This window comes from Cydia fagiglandana, chromosome 26, assembly GCF_963556715.1.
Source record: "Cydia fagiglandana chromosome 26, ilCydFagi1.1, whole genome shotgun sequence".
Classification (NCBI taxonomy): domain Eukaryota; kingdom Metazoa; phylum Arthropoda; class Insecta; order Lepidoptera; family Tortricidae; genus Cydia; species Cydia fagiglandana.
This window is the reverse complement of record NC_085957.1, coordinates 3,119,445-3,137,223: the sequence shown is the minus strand read 5'-3', so window position 1 is coordinate 3,137,223 and position 17,779 is coordinate 3,119,445. Positions and strand designations below refer to the sequence as shown.

Genomic DNA, 17,779 nt, shown 5'->3' with positions numbered 1-17,779 from the left:
TGTTGGCGATGCCCTTTAAAGTAAGCTTAAGCTAAATATGTACACAAATTATTAAGTAACAAGTTAAGCCGGCAATATTTCCGAAAGCATTACAATCGGAAATATCACCATCGGCAACGACACATCACTAAAGCCCGGGGCTACAGCTGCGAGCGACTGTTTGCTTAATACGTACTTTATGTGATGCATTAAAAATGACTTTTTACACTTTTGTTGAAACATGGAACAGTGAGAAATGTTTCCAGAGTTACGGTATTTATTGTTTAGCGCAGATCTCCTGATTTATAAAACAAGCTAGCCTTCGCCTGCAGTTTCACTGCAGTTTTTGAAAAGATTTAATCCCATTTTCACCCACTTAAGGGTTGATTTTCTTAAAATGTTTTCTATATATACATACTGACAGACAATCTAGAAATATTAACACCTTAGCATTAAAGTTTTAGGCCTTTAACATTAGTTAAGTAATTAATATACACGGTTGTTAAAAAATTGGGATTATACTGAGCAACTTTTACTATGGGACCAACCACGAAATGGCGAAAAAAAAAATGTGGCTGTTTCATACATTTTGGCTGGTCCATTTTCTATGGAAGGGTATTTTTTTCGCGATTTCGTGGTTTGTCCCATAGTAAAAGTTGCTCAGTATAATCCCAAAACTTCCCTGGCAACGGGAATGCAGTAAAATTTTAGCCACCGTGTAAATTACTAATGTTAAAGTCCTAACCTTCAATGATAAGGTGTTAATATTTAGGCTGTCTGTCAGTATGTTGGTCGTGTACAATGCGCGCAGCGACATAGACGCATGTGTAATTAAATTATAATTTAATTGCGAAATTAGCGCGGCTCGGCCGCGATCGCGATGAGTGGCTCCGAACAGAATCAACCCATCGTGAATGAGTTCCTCGCCTTTCTGCAGCTAAAAAATAAGCTGGTGTAGGAAGGAGCGATGGATGCGGTGACTGCTGTCCAGATGAATTCACGTGCGTCGAGTTTCACCGTGGAAGACATCTGTGAAGCGAAGAAAGTGCTGTGCCAGTCCCTCGGCGTCGTCGGCACCTATGTACCTCACCGGAGAGGAGATGAAGCCGGGAAGAAGTCCCTTGAGGATATAATGAAAATCCTAAGGGAAAACGAGCATCGAATTCCGGAGTTTGTGGCGACGGATGCCCCAATCCTGCCGTCGTGTGCCCCGGACAATATCGACGTTCGTCTCTTGTTTAAGGAAATCGCGGCCCTTAATACAAGATTAGGCGAAGTTATTATGAAGTTTGAAGCTAGCCTAGTCACTATCGCCGAGTTACGCGACGAAATCACATGTTTGCGGAATGCTCCAACTCGGTCGGCGGTTTCAAATTTCAAGAGCGATTATCGACCTGACACTGGAGTCGAGTCGGTTAGTTTACGTGTTGCTGACACTGTAAAATGTGCCGCACGCGCCGCTGCATCGCCCACGCACCCCCCGCGCGCGCGACCGCCTCCTGTCCCCTCGAAGTCACGTCAGCGTGCATATGCTGACGTCGCCGGTCAGCCTGTCGCAGCTAACCGGGTCAATGCGCCTTCTAAGGCGTGTGAATCACGGGCTCCCCTTTTGGAAAAGTCCTCCCGCACCAATGTGGATAAGGAGGGATTCACACTGGTGGAAAGGAAGAGCAAGGCGCGCAGGGCGCCCCGTAAGACTCTGTGTGGCAGTGCGGAACCGGTTAATTCTGGTTTACGAATTGCGACCCCGAGTAAGGCGCTCTACGTGTCTCGCCTGCATTACTCCGCCGTTGCCGACGAGGTGGTGGAGTACGTCCGCCGGAAGACTGGCTACACGCTGAGGGTGCACCAGCTACAGTCGCGTCACTATGTGCACTTCAGTTCATTTGTGGTGCGCGTACCGCGGCCGCTGCAGGACACCATCGCAAGCGCAGACTTCTGGCCGAAGGGTGTGGTGTTTCGGCGGTACCGGGGCAACCTGCCGAATCCTACACCAAGTCAGACGACGCAACGGAGCCACGCTGTTACGTCGTCGCCCAAATCTAATGTTTAATTTGTCTTTGGTTTTTATTTGTAGTTTCTTTGTACTTATTGTATTTTATTTTGTAGTTTCACAGTGCCTTGGTTTTACTGTAATGCTGTGTTACTTATTTGACTAATAAATAAATAAAATAAATAAATATAATGACTAAATTACCTAGCACTTACGCTGGCGGCGCCGCCGCAAATACGTTTCTGTTACCGACTTAGGTGACATCCGCATCATGCGGATGCGGATGCAGATGCGGATGTTGAAAACAATGCGGATGTTCCGCGGATGTGGATGCGAATATTCGCAACATCCCTGGTTTCAATCGATGTGTGGAAGGGTGGCGACGTCGTCGAACCCAAGCCACCGGCAGTGGACTAAAGGGGCCCGCTGATTAACAGCCGCCGGACGGTATCGGCCTGTCAGTTAGAACAAAATTTTGACAGTTCCGAACAACTGTTAATAAGTTCAAACTGACTGTTAATCAGTGGGCCCCTTTAAAGCGGTGGCAGTGCCTCGGATGCACATGCTGGTGGCGCGTATAATATTAAATATTTAAATATATTGCCGCATGCAAGAAAGGGGCCTTGACCCGCGCTCCGGGTTTTTCCTGGTGCAAAGGCTGTTCAACGCGGTAACGCAGCGAGTGTGATGGGCATCTTTGCGCCGGGGGTAGCGCGGGGAGGTCTCTTTGAGTAGTTTTTATATTCTCTGTTATATTTTAGATGTATTTAGGGTTGTTCGTTTTAATTTACTATTATTTATAGATGTATTTAGTTCTTATTTGTCTTTCTACCGGATAGAGATGGTTGTAAATAAAAAGTGTCTTACTTTAAATATTTATATTTTAATTTTAGTAGAATAGGTAGTGTTGTATATGTAGGTAGATTAGGAATGCATGTACTGAGGGTAGGCTTGGTGAAAATAAATCAGTTCTCTTTGAGTTAGCATATGGAGTGTTTCATTGTACTTTTCCTAAACATTATATTGTAGTTTTTGCGTAAAGGAGGAATAAACATCTAAACACAAGTTTTCACATTTATGAAATTAGTAAGTAGGATACCATCATGATAGTTTTGTTGCCCAATCTTTTATCCGATCTGTCTGGATTTGTGCTGGAATGACAGATTGGGTAAATCGGGTGATTGAATTGTCGTATTTGTATCTGGGAAAATACTTAGAACTTCGATATCGATATTTCTACAGAAGAGGCAATTTAAAAAAATGTGTATTATTTATACGAGTAATATTCACACACACACACACACACACACACACACACACAGACACCTACGACAGACTCACAGAGTACCTATGGCTATACCGGGTGTGGCCTGTAACACGAGCAAATAATTAAAACATAGAATGTACTCCTCAAACGGTGACGCTTTTGTTCAACAACTTTTAAAAATTATGAAGTATTTAGACTTCCTATTCTTCATACAAAATAAATATTATCTTCAATGGGCGCCATCGCCATGCCATATCATTTGTGATTGACGTTGCTTGACATGCCTTAAACATAACAAAATTCGCAATACATTGCGTCTTAGAATAAACTTTAAAGTGTATTAAAAATCAAACCACAAGTTATTTTTAAAAGTTGCTGAACAAATGTTGGTCAGTATGATGAAGTACAGCCTACAGTTAAAATTTTTGCTCCTATTACACGCCACACCCGGTATATCGGAACATGTTATGAATATTATTACATTAAATTTGCGAATAGGTAATTCGGAACTCGTGTCGATTTAAAACACTCCCTTCGGTCGTGTTTTAATTTTTAATTGATCGCCACTCGTTACGAATTTCCTATTTTTCACACTTGTAACGTAATCTAGCTATATCAGTTGTGGGAGTGAGACAAGACGATAATATCGTCGGGTGACAAGCAAAAGTCACTAAATAACACCATTGAAAATATTGGACAATACACCGTGTTACGTGTGAGTGTAATAAAAATAAAGTGCATTGTTACTTTAATTTTTTGATAGTACTTAGCGACTTTTGCTTGTCACTCGACGATATGATATAGGTACAGTCACCTGCAATAGTATGTTACACAATGAAGGCCGCAAAAATATCTGACACGATTTTATTTGTAGAGCCATAAGAGCGAGTCACATAATTTTGCGGCCCTCGAAGAGTAATATACTATTGCAGGTGACTGTACATATCAATACGGATATGATGGTCGTTCTTGTCTACGTGACAGCGTGATAAAACGGTGTCCGTCACGTTATAAGCCGCGGTGTTAAAAAGTGACAGCTATGTGTATAAAGCCATCCATAATAGGCCTACAGATCATTTAAAGCTCAATAAATATTTTTCTTATTGCAAAAAACAAAAATAAATCTTGTTTTAATGTGGTTTTAATAAATGTTTATTATCTTATCTCTTATGTAAATTAAACAACGAAAATTCCATGGACACATTTATTAAATTTGTTTTTACATATAAGTATCTACATATATGTGGGTAGATCAACTTTTATTGTCACTCGAATAAATAGTTTTTGTTTTTTAATTTTCATCCTCCGGTTAAATTTCAAATAGGTAGCGGGTAAAATGTATTTTTAAGTATTTAGAAAAATAGGATTTTTTAAGTTGCCGACAGTCTATTATAATAATAAATAACTTCTTGCTGGTGATTCAGAATAACAATAAATACTAATTGATCCATCCAGATACCCTGTAGTCAAAAATATTAATATATGGTCCTAACATTAATACTTACTAAAAATAGCCTCAATGAAATTTGTATTAGAATTGAGTTGTAACTAAACCAACCCTATTCAAATTTCGCTGCTAATTTTTCCTCTAGATGTTAAAACACCCCTAAACCGCCACCAAGGCCAGCGCCGAGTCCGGCGTTGAGGCCGGCGCCGAGGCCGGCGCCGAGGCCCAAGCCCCCGCCGAGGCCTAAACCTAAGCCTCCACCGATACCGAGGCCAGCGTTCCCGTAGCCTCGACCATATGCACCGATGGGGGGGTATCCTCCGTAGCCAGGATATCCGTAGGGCATCATTTCCATATTGCCAATGCCACCATAACCTGAAAACGAATAGAGTTCTGAAATCTGAAATCTGTTATGGTTTTGATATTGATATGATACAATCACTCGCGTTTATTGGTGCGCTCGCTCGTGTCTTAGACATTAGGTAAGGGTCTCCCCAGATATATCGACGCGCATTCGGCAAAAGCCGATAGGAAAAAGCTTTATGTCCACGCAATAAGAGCGAATAAGCCGTCGACGCGTCGGCCGGCGCCGGCTGATGCGAGCCGAGCCGAACGACGACTTTTTCGTTCTTATTGCGCAGACATAAAGCTTTTTTCCATCGGATTTTGCCGATTCCGCGTTGACATATTTGGGGGAACCCTATAGACGAACTTAACCGCTGCCGTACAATCGAAAATACGCTTTTTTTAGAGATTCGTACTCAAAGGGTAAAAATGGGACCCTATTACTAAGACTCCGTTGTGGGTCCATATTGGCTCATATACAATTTATTATTCGAATATTTCTAATAATACCGCTTTGTAGTCATAATCATCGTTTCTCCGAAAATTGTTACTCATATATTTTTTTTATAGTTTTTTGTACTACTACCTACATTATTCATAACGATACATATTCCGTTTTTTTTTACTCATAATGTTGTCAGTGAGAATGTATCTGTGCCCATAATGTTGTTTGTAAGAATTTCTCGAAGACTAAGGCTCCATTTGCTTTCGCTACGCTCGCTCACTGTGAGGGTCACAGGATTTCGGTTCTGTGAGGTTCGCAATTCTAACCTAACCTAACCTAACCCACCATTCAGGCAGCATTTCGGTTCTGTGAGGGTCGCAGTTCTAACCTAACCTAATCCTCTATTCTGGCAGCAATTTGGTTCTGTGAGGGTCGCAGTTCTAACCTAACCTAACCCACCTGTCTGGCAGCATTTCGGTTCTGTGAGGGTCACAGTTCTAACCTAACCTAACCCACCTTTCTGGCAGCATTTCGGTTCTGTGAGGGTCGCAGTTCTAACCTAACCTAACCCTCTATTCTGGCAGAAATTTGGTTCTGTGAGGGTCGCAGTTCTAACCTAACCTAACCCACCTTTCTGGCAGCATTTCGGTTCTGTGAGGGTCGCAGTTCTAACCTAACCTAACCCACCTTTCTGGCAGGATTTTAACCTGATTTGACCTACTTTTCTGTTTATTTTTGTCTTTTTTTTTCTTATTTAGCATTTACTATTGCAGGAGCATGCTGCTATAAATAAAATCAAATATGTCGAAATCGATATGTCGAGTAATAATATATGCATAAATTTTAGTAATAGAGATATTTATGTAGAGTGACATTATGAATATAATAAATTCGAAGTTCCAATGAGTATTGTTTAAAATGAAAATGTATAATGATCAGTAGGATGTAAAATTGTATGAGATACATTTTCGGAGTTTCAATAATCGAATTTGCAATTTTATATGAACTTTGGCGCACCCCTCCGTTGTCCGTCTGTCCACTTACGTTCGTTGCGTATAGTCCTATTATATTATATTTACCTTTAAGATACAGCACCTATAATAGTTATTTGTTTCACTCGGGGGCAAAGTTGTTGTTTAACCGCTCGTGCTAATATTGATACCCGAGCAAGCGAAAGATTGCAAAATTGAACCACGAGCGTTGCGAGGGTTTCAAAGCACGAGGGTTAAACAAAATTTGCCCCCGAGTGAAACAGAAAACTTTTCACCACACCAACCCGAAGCAAATATTAAATGTAAAATATCAGACCGGATCAAATTAAATCAAAGTTGGCGCTGGTGCGGCCGCATCCTCGGCCGAAAGCCTCAAACGCCGCAAATATGTCACACTAGGTAGTAGCTACATATTTGCGGCGTTTGGTGTGGAAACCTTGGGGCCGTGGGGACCTAGCGCGCGTCGCCTCTATGGGGAGTTATCAAAGCGCCTCATAGAGGCCTCCGGTGACCAGAGGGCTGGCCTATATTTTGCCCAAAGGATCAGCATTGCCATCCAGCGGGGCAATGCGGCCAGCCTTCTGGGCACCCTACCTACGGACCATGACTTAGGGCAAATTTTTTATTTATAAGTTTTAGTGATTTGTTATAAAGTTGTAAAAATGTTATTAAATAAAATTACTCTTAATTAAATCAAATCCAAATGAATATTATTAAATATTTATCATCCAAAATCATCATTTAAAAGTCAATCCTACCAGCAAACATGAGAAAACAACTCAGAATTCGCATTTAATTACTTTGCCTCACATGTGAATAAAATGCAACTTTGCTATCAGTTTTTGAAGTGCAAACTAAGACTTTCCGAGCTGGTGTGGTGAAAAGTTATTTTTTGAAACAGTATACTCACCATAATACATGGGCGGCGTTGGAATTGTTTCACAGACGGTCATGCCCCCCATACCCCCCATACCCCCCATGGGCTCATACATCGCATTCGGGCACAATGGTTTGCCGGCAGCCAGACAGAGTAGTCCTGAAAATTTCCACCATATACATAGAATAGAATATAATAGAATAGAACAGAATAGAATAGAATAGTTTTTTATTCATAAACACACAGACAATAGACATACATAGAAATAATATAGTGAGAAATAAAGTGTCACGAAATGACCCCATCTCAGCATGTTGCTGACGACTTCCAGCGCTGATCTTCCGATGAGACCATCAAGTGAGAAATAATCACGGAAGGTAACAGACAAAATAGAAGAAACAAAGGAAAGAAAGAATAGCATAGCAGGTACAGTCAACCTGCAAAATATGTTACTCTTCGAAGGCCGCAAATATATGTGACACGCTCTTCCTTAAGAGCGTGTCACATATACCCCCCCCCCCCTTGTGGCCCCCTTGTGGCCTTGTGGTGTGGGACCTTGTGGGCCCCTTGGCCCTCTGATTAACACGTTCGCGGACGCTCAGTCACACCATTTGGACACCTAAATTTTGTATGGAAATTTTGCGACTGTTATAGCATATCTGTCACTACAAATATATCTTTTAGGTTTGTATATGACGCGTAATGCTATACAAGGCGGATGCTATGCAATCCGTGTGAATATGAAGTATATTTTTTATATGCTATGTGACAACAAATGCTATACAATTCGGATGCATAAACATCTCCGTCACATGACGTAGTCAAGATGTGATCTTATATGACATCGCATGTTATAGCATTCATTCATCGTACTTGATGGACTTAATGGCTGAGACTTCTGACTTCCTAGAGGCGAGATTTTTGCTCTAAAGACTCATTGCTGACCTCTTCAAACATTTTTCTACTTCTGCTTTGTTCCCCCATTTCTTATCATTGTAATATTATGTCATTCTCATACATGCCCCATCCCAAGCACGTTCGTCATTCATTGGACCTAAAATTATGTGATACTACACATCATGCGTTGGAGACCGCATAATATGTCTGAAAAATCTAAATGCCCACTCATGGCATGTTGCAGAGAGCCGAGTGGAGCCGGTTGAGCTCTCATAAAAGAGAGAGGTTTTTTCTTCCAGCTGTCCAAGGTATACGCAGCATTTACGCCAACACCACTTTCAAAATCGTCAATCTCTACCGCATTACACTTTTTGAGTTCCCTGTAAGTCACCGCCGCTTTAAGTTCTGGACGTAAAGCGTCCACCACTTTTCCTGTCAAGCGATGATTCACCCAACTTTATATTCTTTTTCGGATGCATCTGCACCAAATATAAGGCGTGAAATATACAAGAATTATGCCACAATACTTGTCATAAACGTTCTTACCTTGTAAGAGGTGACCATCGAGCGCCAGCAGGCTTATAATTCACAATTATATCATCAAAACTATGACTAGTAACGTAATTACTTGAATGATAGGTATACACATTCATGCCTCACTTTTTCACATTCACCGTTATCAAAATTTGATTGTAGCACAATAAACCACAAGTAAACATGTTTGTTTATTAAAACACATTGAAAAACTTAAAGAAATTGTAAGAAAAACATTAATTATGATGTTATAAACAATCCGTAAAAATGCCTATCGCGCACGAAATTCACCCAAATTGCACGTGTCTACTCCCAGACGCACCTGCCCGGCTACTAAGGGAGCTGCCATACAAAGACGAATGCTATAGCATTTGCGTCACAGAAAGGGGGGCCCAATTGGAGAAGTCACAGGATAATTTTTAACTTCGATAAAACTATGTAAAATGGCAGTATGTAAACTTTGAATCTGGTGACTGGTAGAGGAAAAGTTGGTGAATAATATTATACTGTGGTAAAGCGGATTGATAAGCATTCCACTGCAGAAATTTAAAACGAATAACGGATGCTATAGCATGCGCGTCACCAGGAGTAGTGCAAAAACGGATGCTATGCAATCCGCGTCCGCGAACGTGTTAACAGTCCGCCGGACGGTATCGGCCTGTCAGTTAGAACAGAATTTTGACAGTTCCGAACAACTGACAGGCTGATACCGTCCGGCGGACTGTTAATCAGTGGGCCCCTTTATGGCTCTACAAATAAGATCGTGTCAGATATTTTTGTTGCCTTCGTTGTGTAACACATTATTGAAGGTGACTGTACGTAATTTATAGTTTTAGTTTTAAAAATACATTTAGTTTTAGGTAAGGAGAGTATATACCGGGTGTGGCCTGTAACATAAGCAAATAATCAAAACATAGATTGTACTCCTCAAACGGTGACACTTTTGTTCAACAACTTTTAAAAATTATGAAATTAGAATAAACTTTAAAATGTATTAAAAACCAAACCACAAATTATTTTTAAAAATTCATGAACAAATGTTGGTCAGTATGAGGAGTACAGCCTACAGTTAAAATTTTTGCTCGTATTACAGGTTACACCCGGTATAGGCCCCTCCATATATAGCACACTATCTTTTGCCCGCGACTTTCTCTTCGTGGAATGATGATGATTAATAAAACTACTTTACGTCCTTTCTCGGGGACCAAACTATCTCCATACCAAATTTTGTCAAAATCGGTTCAGCTGTTTAAGCGTGAAGAGGTACCTAACAGACAGACACACTTTCGCATTTATAATATTATTTCAATTTCAATAGGTATTGATAAAATAGAATTTTACATGTCAGGTTACATTAGGATTTGGTTATTAATCGCGATTATAAACTACAGGCTTATTAAAATTAATTTAAATGGGTTACACATGTGTCGATCCGTTTTTAGGGTTCCGTAGCCAAAGGGTACAACGGGACCCTATTACTAAGACTTCGCTGTCCGTCCGTCCGTCCGTCCGTCCGTCTGTCACCAGGCTGTATCTCACGAACCGTGATAGCTAGACAGTTGAAATTTTCACAGATGATGTATTTCTGTTGCCGCTATAACAACAAATACTAAAAACAGAATAAAATAAAGATTTAAATGGGGCTCCCATACAACAAACGTGATTTTTGACCAAAGTTAAGCAACGTCGGGAGGGGTCAGTACTTGGATGGGTGACCGTTTTTTTTTGCTTTTTTTTTATTTATTTTTTTGCATTATGGTACGGAACCCTTCATGCGCGAGTCCGACTCGCACTTGCCCGGTTTTTTGAGGATCTTCGACTAATCCGTATTAATTAGTTTACATACATTAATACATTATACGTGAATAACCCGTCTTATGTTCGAGTAGAGATGGGTAACTACCCGAGATCGGGTATTTACCCGGTATATACCCGATATTTGCCTACCCGCGGGTAAATACGCGGGTATTTTCATTTTTCTTTTAATTTGATGTATTTAATGGTATTGTGAGTACAAATAAGATTAATTTAAGTATTTTCTTATAACTAATTACGAAAAGGTTGCTATGAAGTGAAATTCGATTTTAACATATCAGTCCAATTATGAAAATAGTGTAAAAACATTCCCTGGCTTCCGGAATATAATATACATTAGAAAGATGAAAATAACGAAACTACTTAAAAATGATTGTTTTACAGTATCACAACTTGGGAAGCTCATACGTCAAATACAGTTAGTTTTAGTACAAAAATGTATATAACCTTTTTTGTAGGAAACTCTGTGTACTTTAGTTTGTACATACAACACTCTTCGATATTAATAACAGATTCCAAGAAATATGAAAAAGTTCACTTTCACTACGGACGTCTCTACGCAGAGTATGAACGGTGGTTGAAATTTCACTCTGTATAAGTAGTTAAAATTACAAGCAGTTTATAAGACGATTAGATTAAATAAATGAACTCACCAAGGAGGAACAAGCAGATCTTGACAGCCATTTTGAAATTATAACTGTTAGTGACTGAAATACGGTATATATAGCGAAAATTGTTATTAAAGTTGACATATCATCTGATACGGTCCAATGGTTTGGAATACATTGGTGTTTAATTAAGTCTTGTTTGCAAAATCAACTTTTACATTCATAACATCAAACAGAGTAACTATCAATATATTTTATCAATTTTGTAGCGTAATATTTAAAAAAAACCGGGCAAGTGCGAGTCGGACTCGCGCACGAAGGGTTCCGTACCATAATGCAAAAAAAAACGAAAAAAAAGCAAAAAAAAAAACGGTCACCCATCCAAGCACTGACCACTCCCGACGTTGCTTAACTTTGGTCAAAAATCACGTTTGTTGTATGGGAGCCCCATTAAAATTTTTATTTTATTCTGTTTTTAGTATTTGTTGTTATAGCGGCAACAGAAATACTATCATCTGTGAAAATTTCAACTGTCTAGCTATCACGGTTCGTGAGATACAGCCTGGTGACAGACGGACGGACGGACAGCGAAGTCTTAGTAATAGGGTCCCGTTTTACCCTTTGGGTACGGAACCCTAAAAATCATGGCAAGAGGGCCGTTTCGTTCTGTTTACTCGCCGTAGGGAAGGATGGAAATAATTATCGGAATCTAGTGTAGCTCAACTATACTCTGTATCTTTAGGTACCTAAATAAAAGTAAACAAATGTGTCGTTCCACGCAAAAGGTACCTTATGGCGGCTGGCGCTTACGTCGCTTTAGCGTCGCAATAATATTGGAGCGGCGATAATAATAGCGTAAGCGCCAAGCGCCATAAGGTACCATTACCCGTGGGACGTCACAAATAATTTGTACATTTAAGGGTACTTATAGCATTTATTGATTAACCAACCAAATACAAAACCACCTGTATCAGTCACTGAACGACCTGACTTTAACCTATATTATTTGATCTTGTAATGTTTTCATCTACCATCAACTGGCTTAAGAAGCCATTTGAGGGTAGATTTTGTTTACTCTTTTTTAAATACCTAAAGATACAGACTATTGGTATAGCGACTGGTAGCTCAGCTAGGTATAGCGACTGGACCAGCGTTTCAAAGAGAGCCATCTAATTCATCAAATCAATACTTTCAAATTATCCATTTTTTTTTTCTTAGGTACCTACATGTGTAAGGGTAACATTCCATTTCCAACGACAGCTGCACTACTGTCAATTTTACTATGGAAATTGACAATGACAGCGACGCGTTCAGTACCGGTAGTGCTGCTGCGGTTAGAAATGGAATGTTACCATAATACCAGTAAATAGGTTCCACAGCCACGGTGCCACAGGCAGACACACATACACATATCGATCAAACTTATAACACCTCTTTTTGTCAAGTGTTAATGAAAAGGTTGGTATCGGGTCTGGAATACCCAAACGACCATACTAGGAGTACGGAGGCAAACTCGGCTCCGTTCGGCTCAGCATTATTATTTATTTATTATTCAAAGCCCACTGTGTCCCACTGCTGGTCAAAGGCCTCCCCCCTCTTCCTCTACTCGTCTCTATTTAGTGCAATATCTGGCCAGCCTCTCAAGAAGGAGTCCAAGTTATCCCGCCATCGCCGACGAGGCCTGCCGGCTCCCGGTTAGACTCGTGGGGTTCCCACTCTGTGGTTAACTTGGCCCACAAGTCGTCCGGCATTCGACAGACATGACCAGCCCAGTCCCATTTTAACTTGGCCGCTTTCCGAGCTACGTCCATAATTCGAGTCTTAGTGCCGTATATTAAGAAAATGACAGCATGATTCGACCCTGAACCGCTGTCAAAATTCGGTTTAATAGGAAGTTTCCTTTCTGTACGGTAGTACTATTCTTTATTCTGTCGCCATATATTGAAATTGCATTCAATTCTGTCTTTGTCTGCGTAGGTACCTAATCTTAAAAACGTGTCAAAATGTTGTACAAATGAATCCAATAATCACAAAGAATCAATATCAAACAAAATTTAATTAACACAAAAATGTTGTAACAATCAGTAGACCGGAGAAGATGGGACAATAACAGTCTAAATTAGTTCCTTCAGTATATATACTGGGACTGTTCGAGTGAAACACAGATCGAACAATCATGGCCACCAGGACCTCCTTTTTGATCCTTGGTAAGTTATTCTCTGTCTTTACCATTTGTATGTTTTTATGTAGGGGTCCCTTTGTTTCACATAAAGTTTTAAGTCATAATGTATTGTTTGTCATATTGTCGTTAGACATAAAACTGAAACCGTTAACTCTTCAGGATTTTCGTAAGGTAAGGTTAGGTTTGTTTTGTGGCAATCCTGATGGCCTGATGATCCTCGTGGCTCGACTCGCGGCGCGTCTCGTGGCTCGCCTCGAGCGCGTAAGCCCGTCGAGCTAATGATTACACTCTCGCCTCGTGGCTCGGCTTGAGGCTTGTCTCGAGGCTCGTAAGCTCGTCTAGCTAATATATTTTAAAACGGCACGGCATAAGGTTTATAACCCAATGACAAGCCGAACTCGAGTGTAAACGCAAGCGCGCGTCCCGCGCGTCAAAAAATCGCTCCTCCACGCGAGCCAGGCAAGCGCGAGGCGAGCCGCGAGATGAGCCACGAGCTCACCGCTTACACTCGCGTCTCGTGGCTCGGCTCGCGGCTCGGCTCGTGGCTCGCGCGAGAATGTAAATCGCTTGTGAAACATTACGCGTTACTGAACCAAACAAATTATGACTAACGAAAATGCGGACAAACAATACATTAAGTATGACTTAAAACTTTTTGGAAAAAAAAGGAATCCATTTTTATGTACGAAAGTATTAATTTATGACCCCTTTCGTACCTTGTCGCAGTGACAATCAAAACGAAAGTCGCTAGAGACCTCATAATATTTCACTGTGACAAGTTACAAAATGGGTCCAGAGGGGCTACCGTGAAAACAGAAGTTCGCACATTGCGGGGATCTTTCTCTTTTACTCCAATGAAGGCGTAATTGGAGTGACAGAGAAGAATGCCCGCAATTTGAGAACTTCGATTTTCGCGGTTATAGCCCTGCATTAAAACTTTCGACTGTACTGTCTAGTCAGCAAAACTATTAGCTTAGCGCCCCTGTGTATTTAATATTATTTCCATGTACGGGTACTAAGCTTTGCTTTGCCGTCTGTACGCACAGCCGCTAAAATTTAATGGCCATCCTCGCTACGCTCGTAGTTCAATTTTGGAATCTTTCGCTTGCTCGGGTATCAATATTAGTACGAGCGATTAAACAACAACTTTGGGCAAAGTTGTACAACAAAAATAATTTTCAGCGTGTTTTTAAATTGCAAATAACCGTTTACTTTTAGGACTCCTCTGCCTGGCTAGAGCTAATCCCCTCTGCCCTGGATCCACGGCGGTATACGAAACTCCTGCAGCCACCACCGTCTGCGAAACTACGCCAAGCATCGGCGTAGGAGGCCTGGGAGGTCTAGGAGGTCTGGGCGGCATCGGCGGTATATGGGGATCTTATGGACGCGGGCTCGGCGGCTGCGGTGGCGGCGGCTTTGGTGGTCTTGGAGGCACGACTGTTTGTGAATCGACACCGAATGGCATAGGTGTAGGATATGGAGGCTTGGGTGGAGTTGGCGGTACAACGGTCTGTGAGACCACAACACCTAGTATCGGAATAGGAGCGTCTGGTTATGGAGGTGTTGGCATGGGTGGTACTACAATATGTGAAACTACACCGAGTATGAGCTTTGGGCACGGGTATAATCCGTACGGTGTAAGTGGTGTCGGTGTTGGAGGTACTACGGTCTGTGAGACTGTACCTAATATAGGCTCTGGAGGGATTGGAGGTACAACGGTCTGTGAGACTACAAAACCTAGCCTAGGATTTGGAGTAGGTTATGGGGGCGTAGGTGGGATTGGTGGTACCTCAGTCTATGAAACCATCCCGAGCTATGGAATGGGCTACGGTATGGGTGGTATAGGTATGGGTGGTATAGGTATGGGTGGGGTAGGTATGGGTGGGCTTGGTGGTACCACAGTTTATGAAACCACCCCGAGCTATGGAATGGGCTACGGTATGGGTGGTATAGGTATGGGTGGTATAGGAATGGGTGGTCTAGGTATGGGTGGGCTTGGTGGTACCACAATCTATGAAACCATCCCGAGCTATGGAATGGGCTACGGTATGGGGGGTCTAGGTATGGGGGGTCTAGGTATGGGTGGTATAGGTTTGGGTGGGCTGGGTGGTACCACCGTCTTTGAAAACATCCCGAGCTATGGAATGGGCTACGGTATGGGTGGTATAGGTATGGGTGGAATTGGTATGGGTGGGATTGGTGGTACCACAGCCTATGAAACCATCCCGAGCTATGGAATGGGCTACGGTATGGGTGGTATAGGTATGGGTGGTGTAGGTATGGGTGGTCTAGGTATGGGTGGGCTTGGTGGTACCACAGTCTATGAAACCATTCCGAGCTATGGAATGGGCTACGGTATGGGTAGTATAGGTATGGGTGGCCTTGGTGGTACCACAGTCTATGAAACCATTCCGAGCTATGGAATGGGCTACGGTATGGGGGGTCTAGGTATGGGGGGTCTAGGTATGGGTGGTATAGGTATGGGTGGTGTAGGTATGGGTGGTATAGGTATGGGTGGGATTGGTGGTACCACAGTCTGTGAAACCATACCGAGCTACGGAATGGGCTACGGTATGGGGGGTCTAGGTATGAGTGGTATAGGTATGGGTGGGATTGGTGGTACCACAGTCTGTGAAACCATACCTAGCTACGGTATGGGGGGTCTAGGTATGGGTGGCATAGGTATGGGTGGGCTTGGTGGTACCACAGTCTGTGAAACCATCCCGAGCAATGGAATGGGTGGTCTAGGTTGTGGTGGTCTTGGAGGGTCTACAGTCTGTGAGACCATCCCGACTGTATCCTACGGTTGTAATGCAGGTTTAGGATACCCGTATGCCCAGGGTGGGTACCCTGGGTATGGATCTCTCGGTTGCGGAGGCCTGGGTGGTTTAGGTATGACTCCTTTTTTATGAATAGCTCTTCTTCCCACTATTATTTGAAGGTGGGGGGGAGATATCCATATCTAGAGTACAATCAGTCTTCTAACGAATACCAGCATTTGTCTATTGGCCTTTGATTATTTGGTCTCATTGTTTGTTTAGAATTGTTTGCGTATATTACAATACAATACAATTGGATAGAGATAACAACAATATATATTATATTAGTATTGATATATTTCCTGATAATTTCTATTGTACAGCGGTTATTGTAACGGCCACCTAGCCCAGTCGGTAGTGACCCTACCTACGAAGCAGGAGGTCCCGAGTTCGAGTCCCGGTAAGGGCATTTATTTGTGTGTTTATCACAAACATTTGTTCCTGAGTTATGGATATTTTCTATGTATATATGTACCTATTTTATATTTATCTATATATTATATATATCGTCGTCTAGTACCCACAACACAAGCCTAAAGGTGACAGTCCATTTCCAACGACAGCTGCACTACTGTTCATTTTACTATGGAAATTGACAATGACAGCGACGCGTTGAGTACCGGTTGTGCAGCTGCGGTTAGAAATGGAATGTTACCATAATTGAGCTTACTATGGGACTAGGTTGATCTGTGTAAATTATTCTAAAATTTAATAATTGAGTTTGTACTGTACCATCACGCTCTGCGATTTATTGACATATTTAAAGTCCTAGCTAAATTGGTAGTACAATACTTACGCTATAGAATGTCCAATTTATCTAGAAACCACAATGGCATAGCGGCGGAACTGCAGTTGAATAAGAAACCTTGAATCAGGTTATTGGTTTGTACGATTAACCTCTAGCCGCCCAGAGACCTATAAAAAGGTCTTCTGTTCCATTCTAATTTGAACTTTGTGTTGACAAAATAAAATTTCATTTTGCTTGGCAAGGTTTGACGTATGGGCCGCTAGAGGATAAACCGTTATTGGCATTGCTCTAAATTCGTATAAAAAAATATTTACGTAAAACAATTTCTGAACATCAAATTTTAGTTTTAGTTGACGAAGCATGTTGAAAATACTTCAGATATATATGCAAAACACAGTTTTGTATCTTAAATAAAAGTAAACAAAATCTACCCTCAAATGGCTCCTTCACACAGTTGAGGGTAGATGAAAACATTGCATGATCTAATAATGTAGGTCAAAGTCAGGTCGTTCAGTGACAGATCCAGGCGGTTTTGTATTTGGTTGGTTAACCTATAAATGTTATAACTACCCGAAAATGTACAAATTGTTTGTTTACTTTTATTTAAATACCTAAAGATACAGACTATAGCAATTATTAAAAAACAAAGAATCGCTTTGAAACATTTTTCGGCTGAATTATTTTAATGTAAATATTATTTGGTTTAATTATACACTCGGTCTTTTATGATTTATAAAACTTAATTTAGTGAAATAATTGTTTTAAATTATCTACAACTATTTTTCTACAACTATTGTATTGCATGTGTATTTGGATTGAAAAAAAAAAGAG

The 17,779-nt window shown here is 41.2% G+C and overlaps 4 protein-coding genes across 4 annotated transcripts in view; 3 read left to right on the top strand and 1 right to left on the bottom strand.

Annotated features, from left to right (window-relative positions):
• The window catches only part of LOC134677586 (limbic system-associated membrane protein-like), a 322,342-nt gene that overhangs the window by 124,406 nt on the left and 180,157 nt on the right, over window positions 1-17,779 (top strand). The window lies entirely within an intron of this gene.
• Window positions 947-4,158, top strand: LOC134677302 (uncharacterized). Its single transcript, XM_063535738.1, has 2 exons — window positions 947-1,822; window positions 4,114-4,158. The coding sequence occupies exons 1-2, from the start codon at window positions 947-949 to the stop codon at window positions 4,156-4,158; spliced, it is 921 nt and encodes a 306-aa protein (XP_063391808.1).
• Window positions 4,807-11,293, bottom strand: LOC134677707 (uncharacterized). The gene is made up of 3 exons (XM_063536171.1): window positions 11,245-11,293; window positions 7,379-7,504; window positions 4,807-5,061 (listed from the first exon to the last, which is right to left on the bottom strand). Exons 1-3 carry the CDS (start codon window positions 11,273-11,275, stop codon window positions 4,835-4,837), a joined length of 384 nt encoding a protein of 127 aa, XP_063392241.1. The 5' UTR covers window positions 11,276-11,293; the 3' UTR covers window positions 4,807-4,834.
• LOC134677301 (shematrin-like protein 2) lies at window positions 14,799-16,293 on the top strand. Its single transcript, XM_063535737.1, has 3 exons — window positions 14,799-15,736; window positions 15,830-15,859; window positions 15,890-16,293. Exons 1-3 carry the CDS (start codon window positions 14,950-14,952, stop codon window positions 16,291-16,293), a joined length of 1,221 nt encoding a protein of 406 aa, XP_063391807.1. The 5' UTR covers window positions 14,799-14,949.

Bases quoted from the DNA above. Each gene is read 5' to 3' on its own strand.
- LOC134677302 (XM_063535738.1), top strand. From the start codon at position 947: ATGGATGCGGTGACTGCTGTCCAGATGAATTCACGTGCGTCGAGTTTC. The intron at 1,823-4,113 runs GTGCACCAGCTA...TTTTATTTGTAG, and splicing joins AGACTGGCTACACGCTGAGG to AGCCATAAGAGCGAGTCACA.
- LOC134677707 (XM_063536171.1), bottom strand. From the start codon at position 11,275: ATGGCTGTCAAGATCTGCTTGTTCCTCCTTG. The intron at 7,505-11,244 runs GTGAGTTCATTT...GGAAATTTTCAG, and splicing joins GATCTGCTTGTTCCTCCTTG to GACTACTCTGTCTGGCTGCC. The intron at 5,062-7,378 runs GTGAGTATACTG...ATTCGTTTTCAG, and splicing joins AACGCCGCCCATGTATTATG to GTTATGGTGGCATTGGCAAT.
- LOC134677301 (XM_063535737.1), top strand. From the start codon at position 14,950: ATGGGTGGTACTACAATATGTGAAACTACACCGAGTATGAGCTTTGGG. The intron at 15,737-15,829 runs GTATGGGTAGTA...TGGGGGGTCTAG, and splicing joins GAGCTATGGAATGGGCTACG to GTATGGGGGGTCTAGGTATG. The intron at 15,860-15,889 runs GTATGGGTGGTG...TGGGTGGTATAG, and splicing joins TCTAGGTATGGGTGGTATAG to GTATGGGTGGGATTGGTGGT.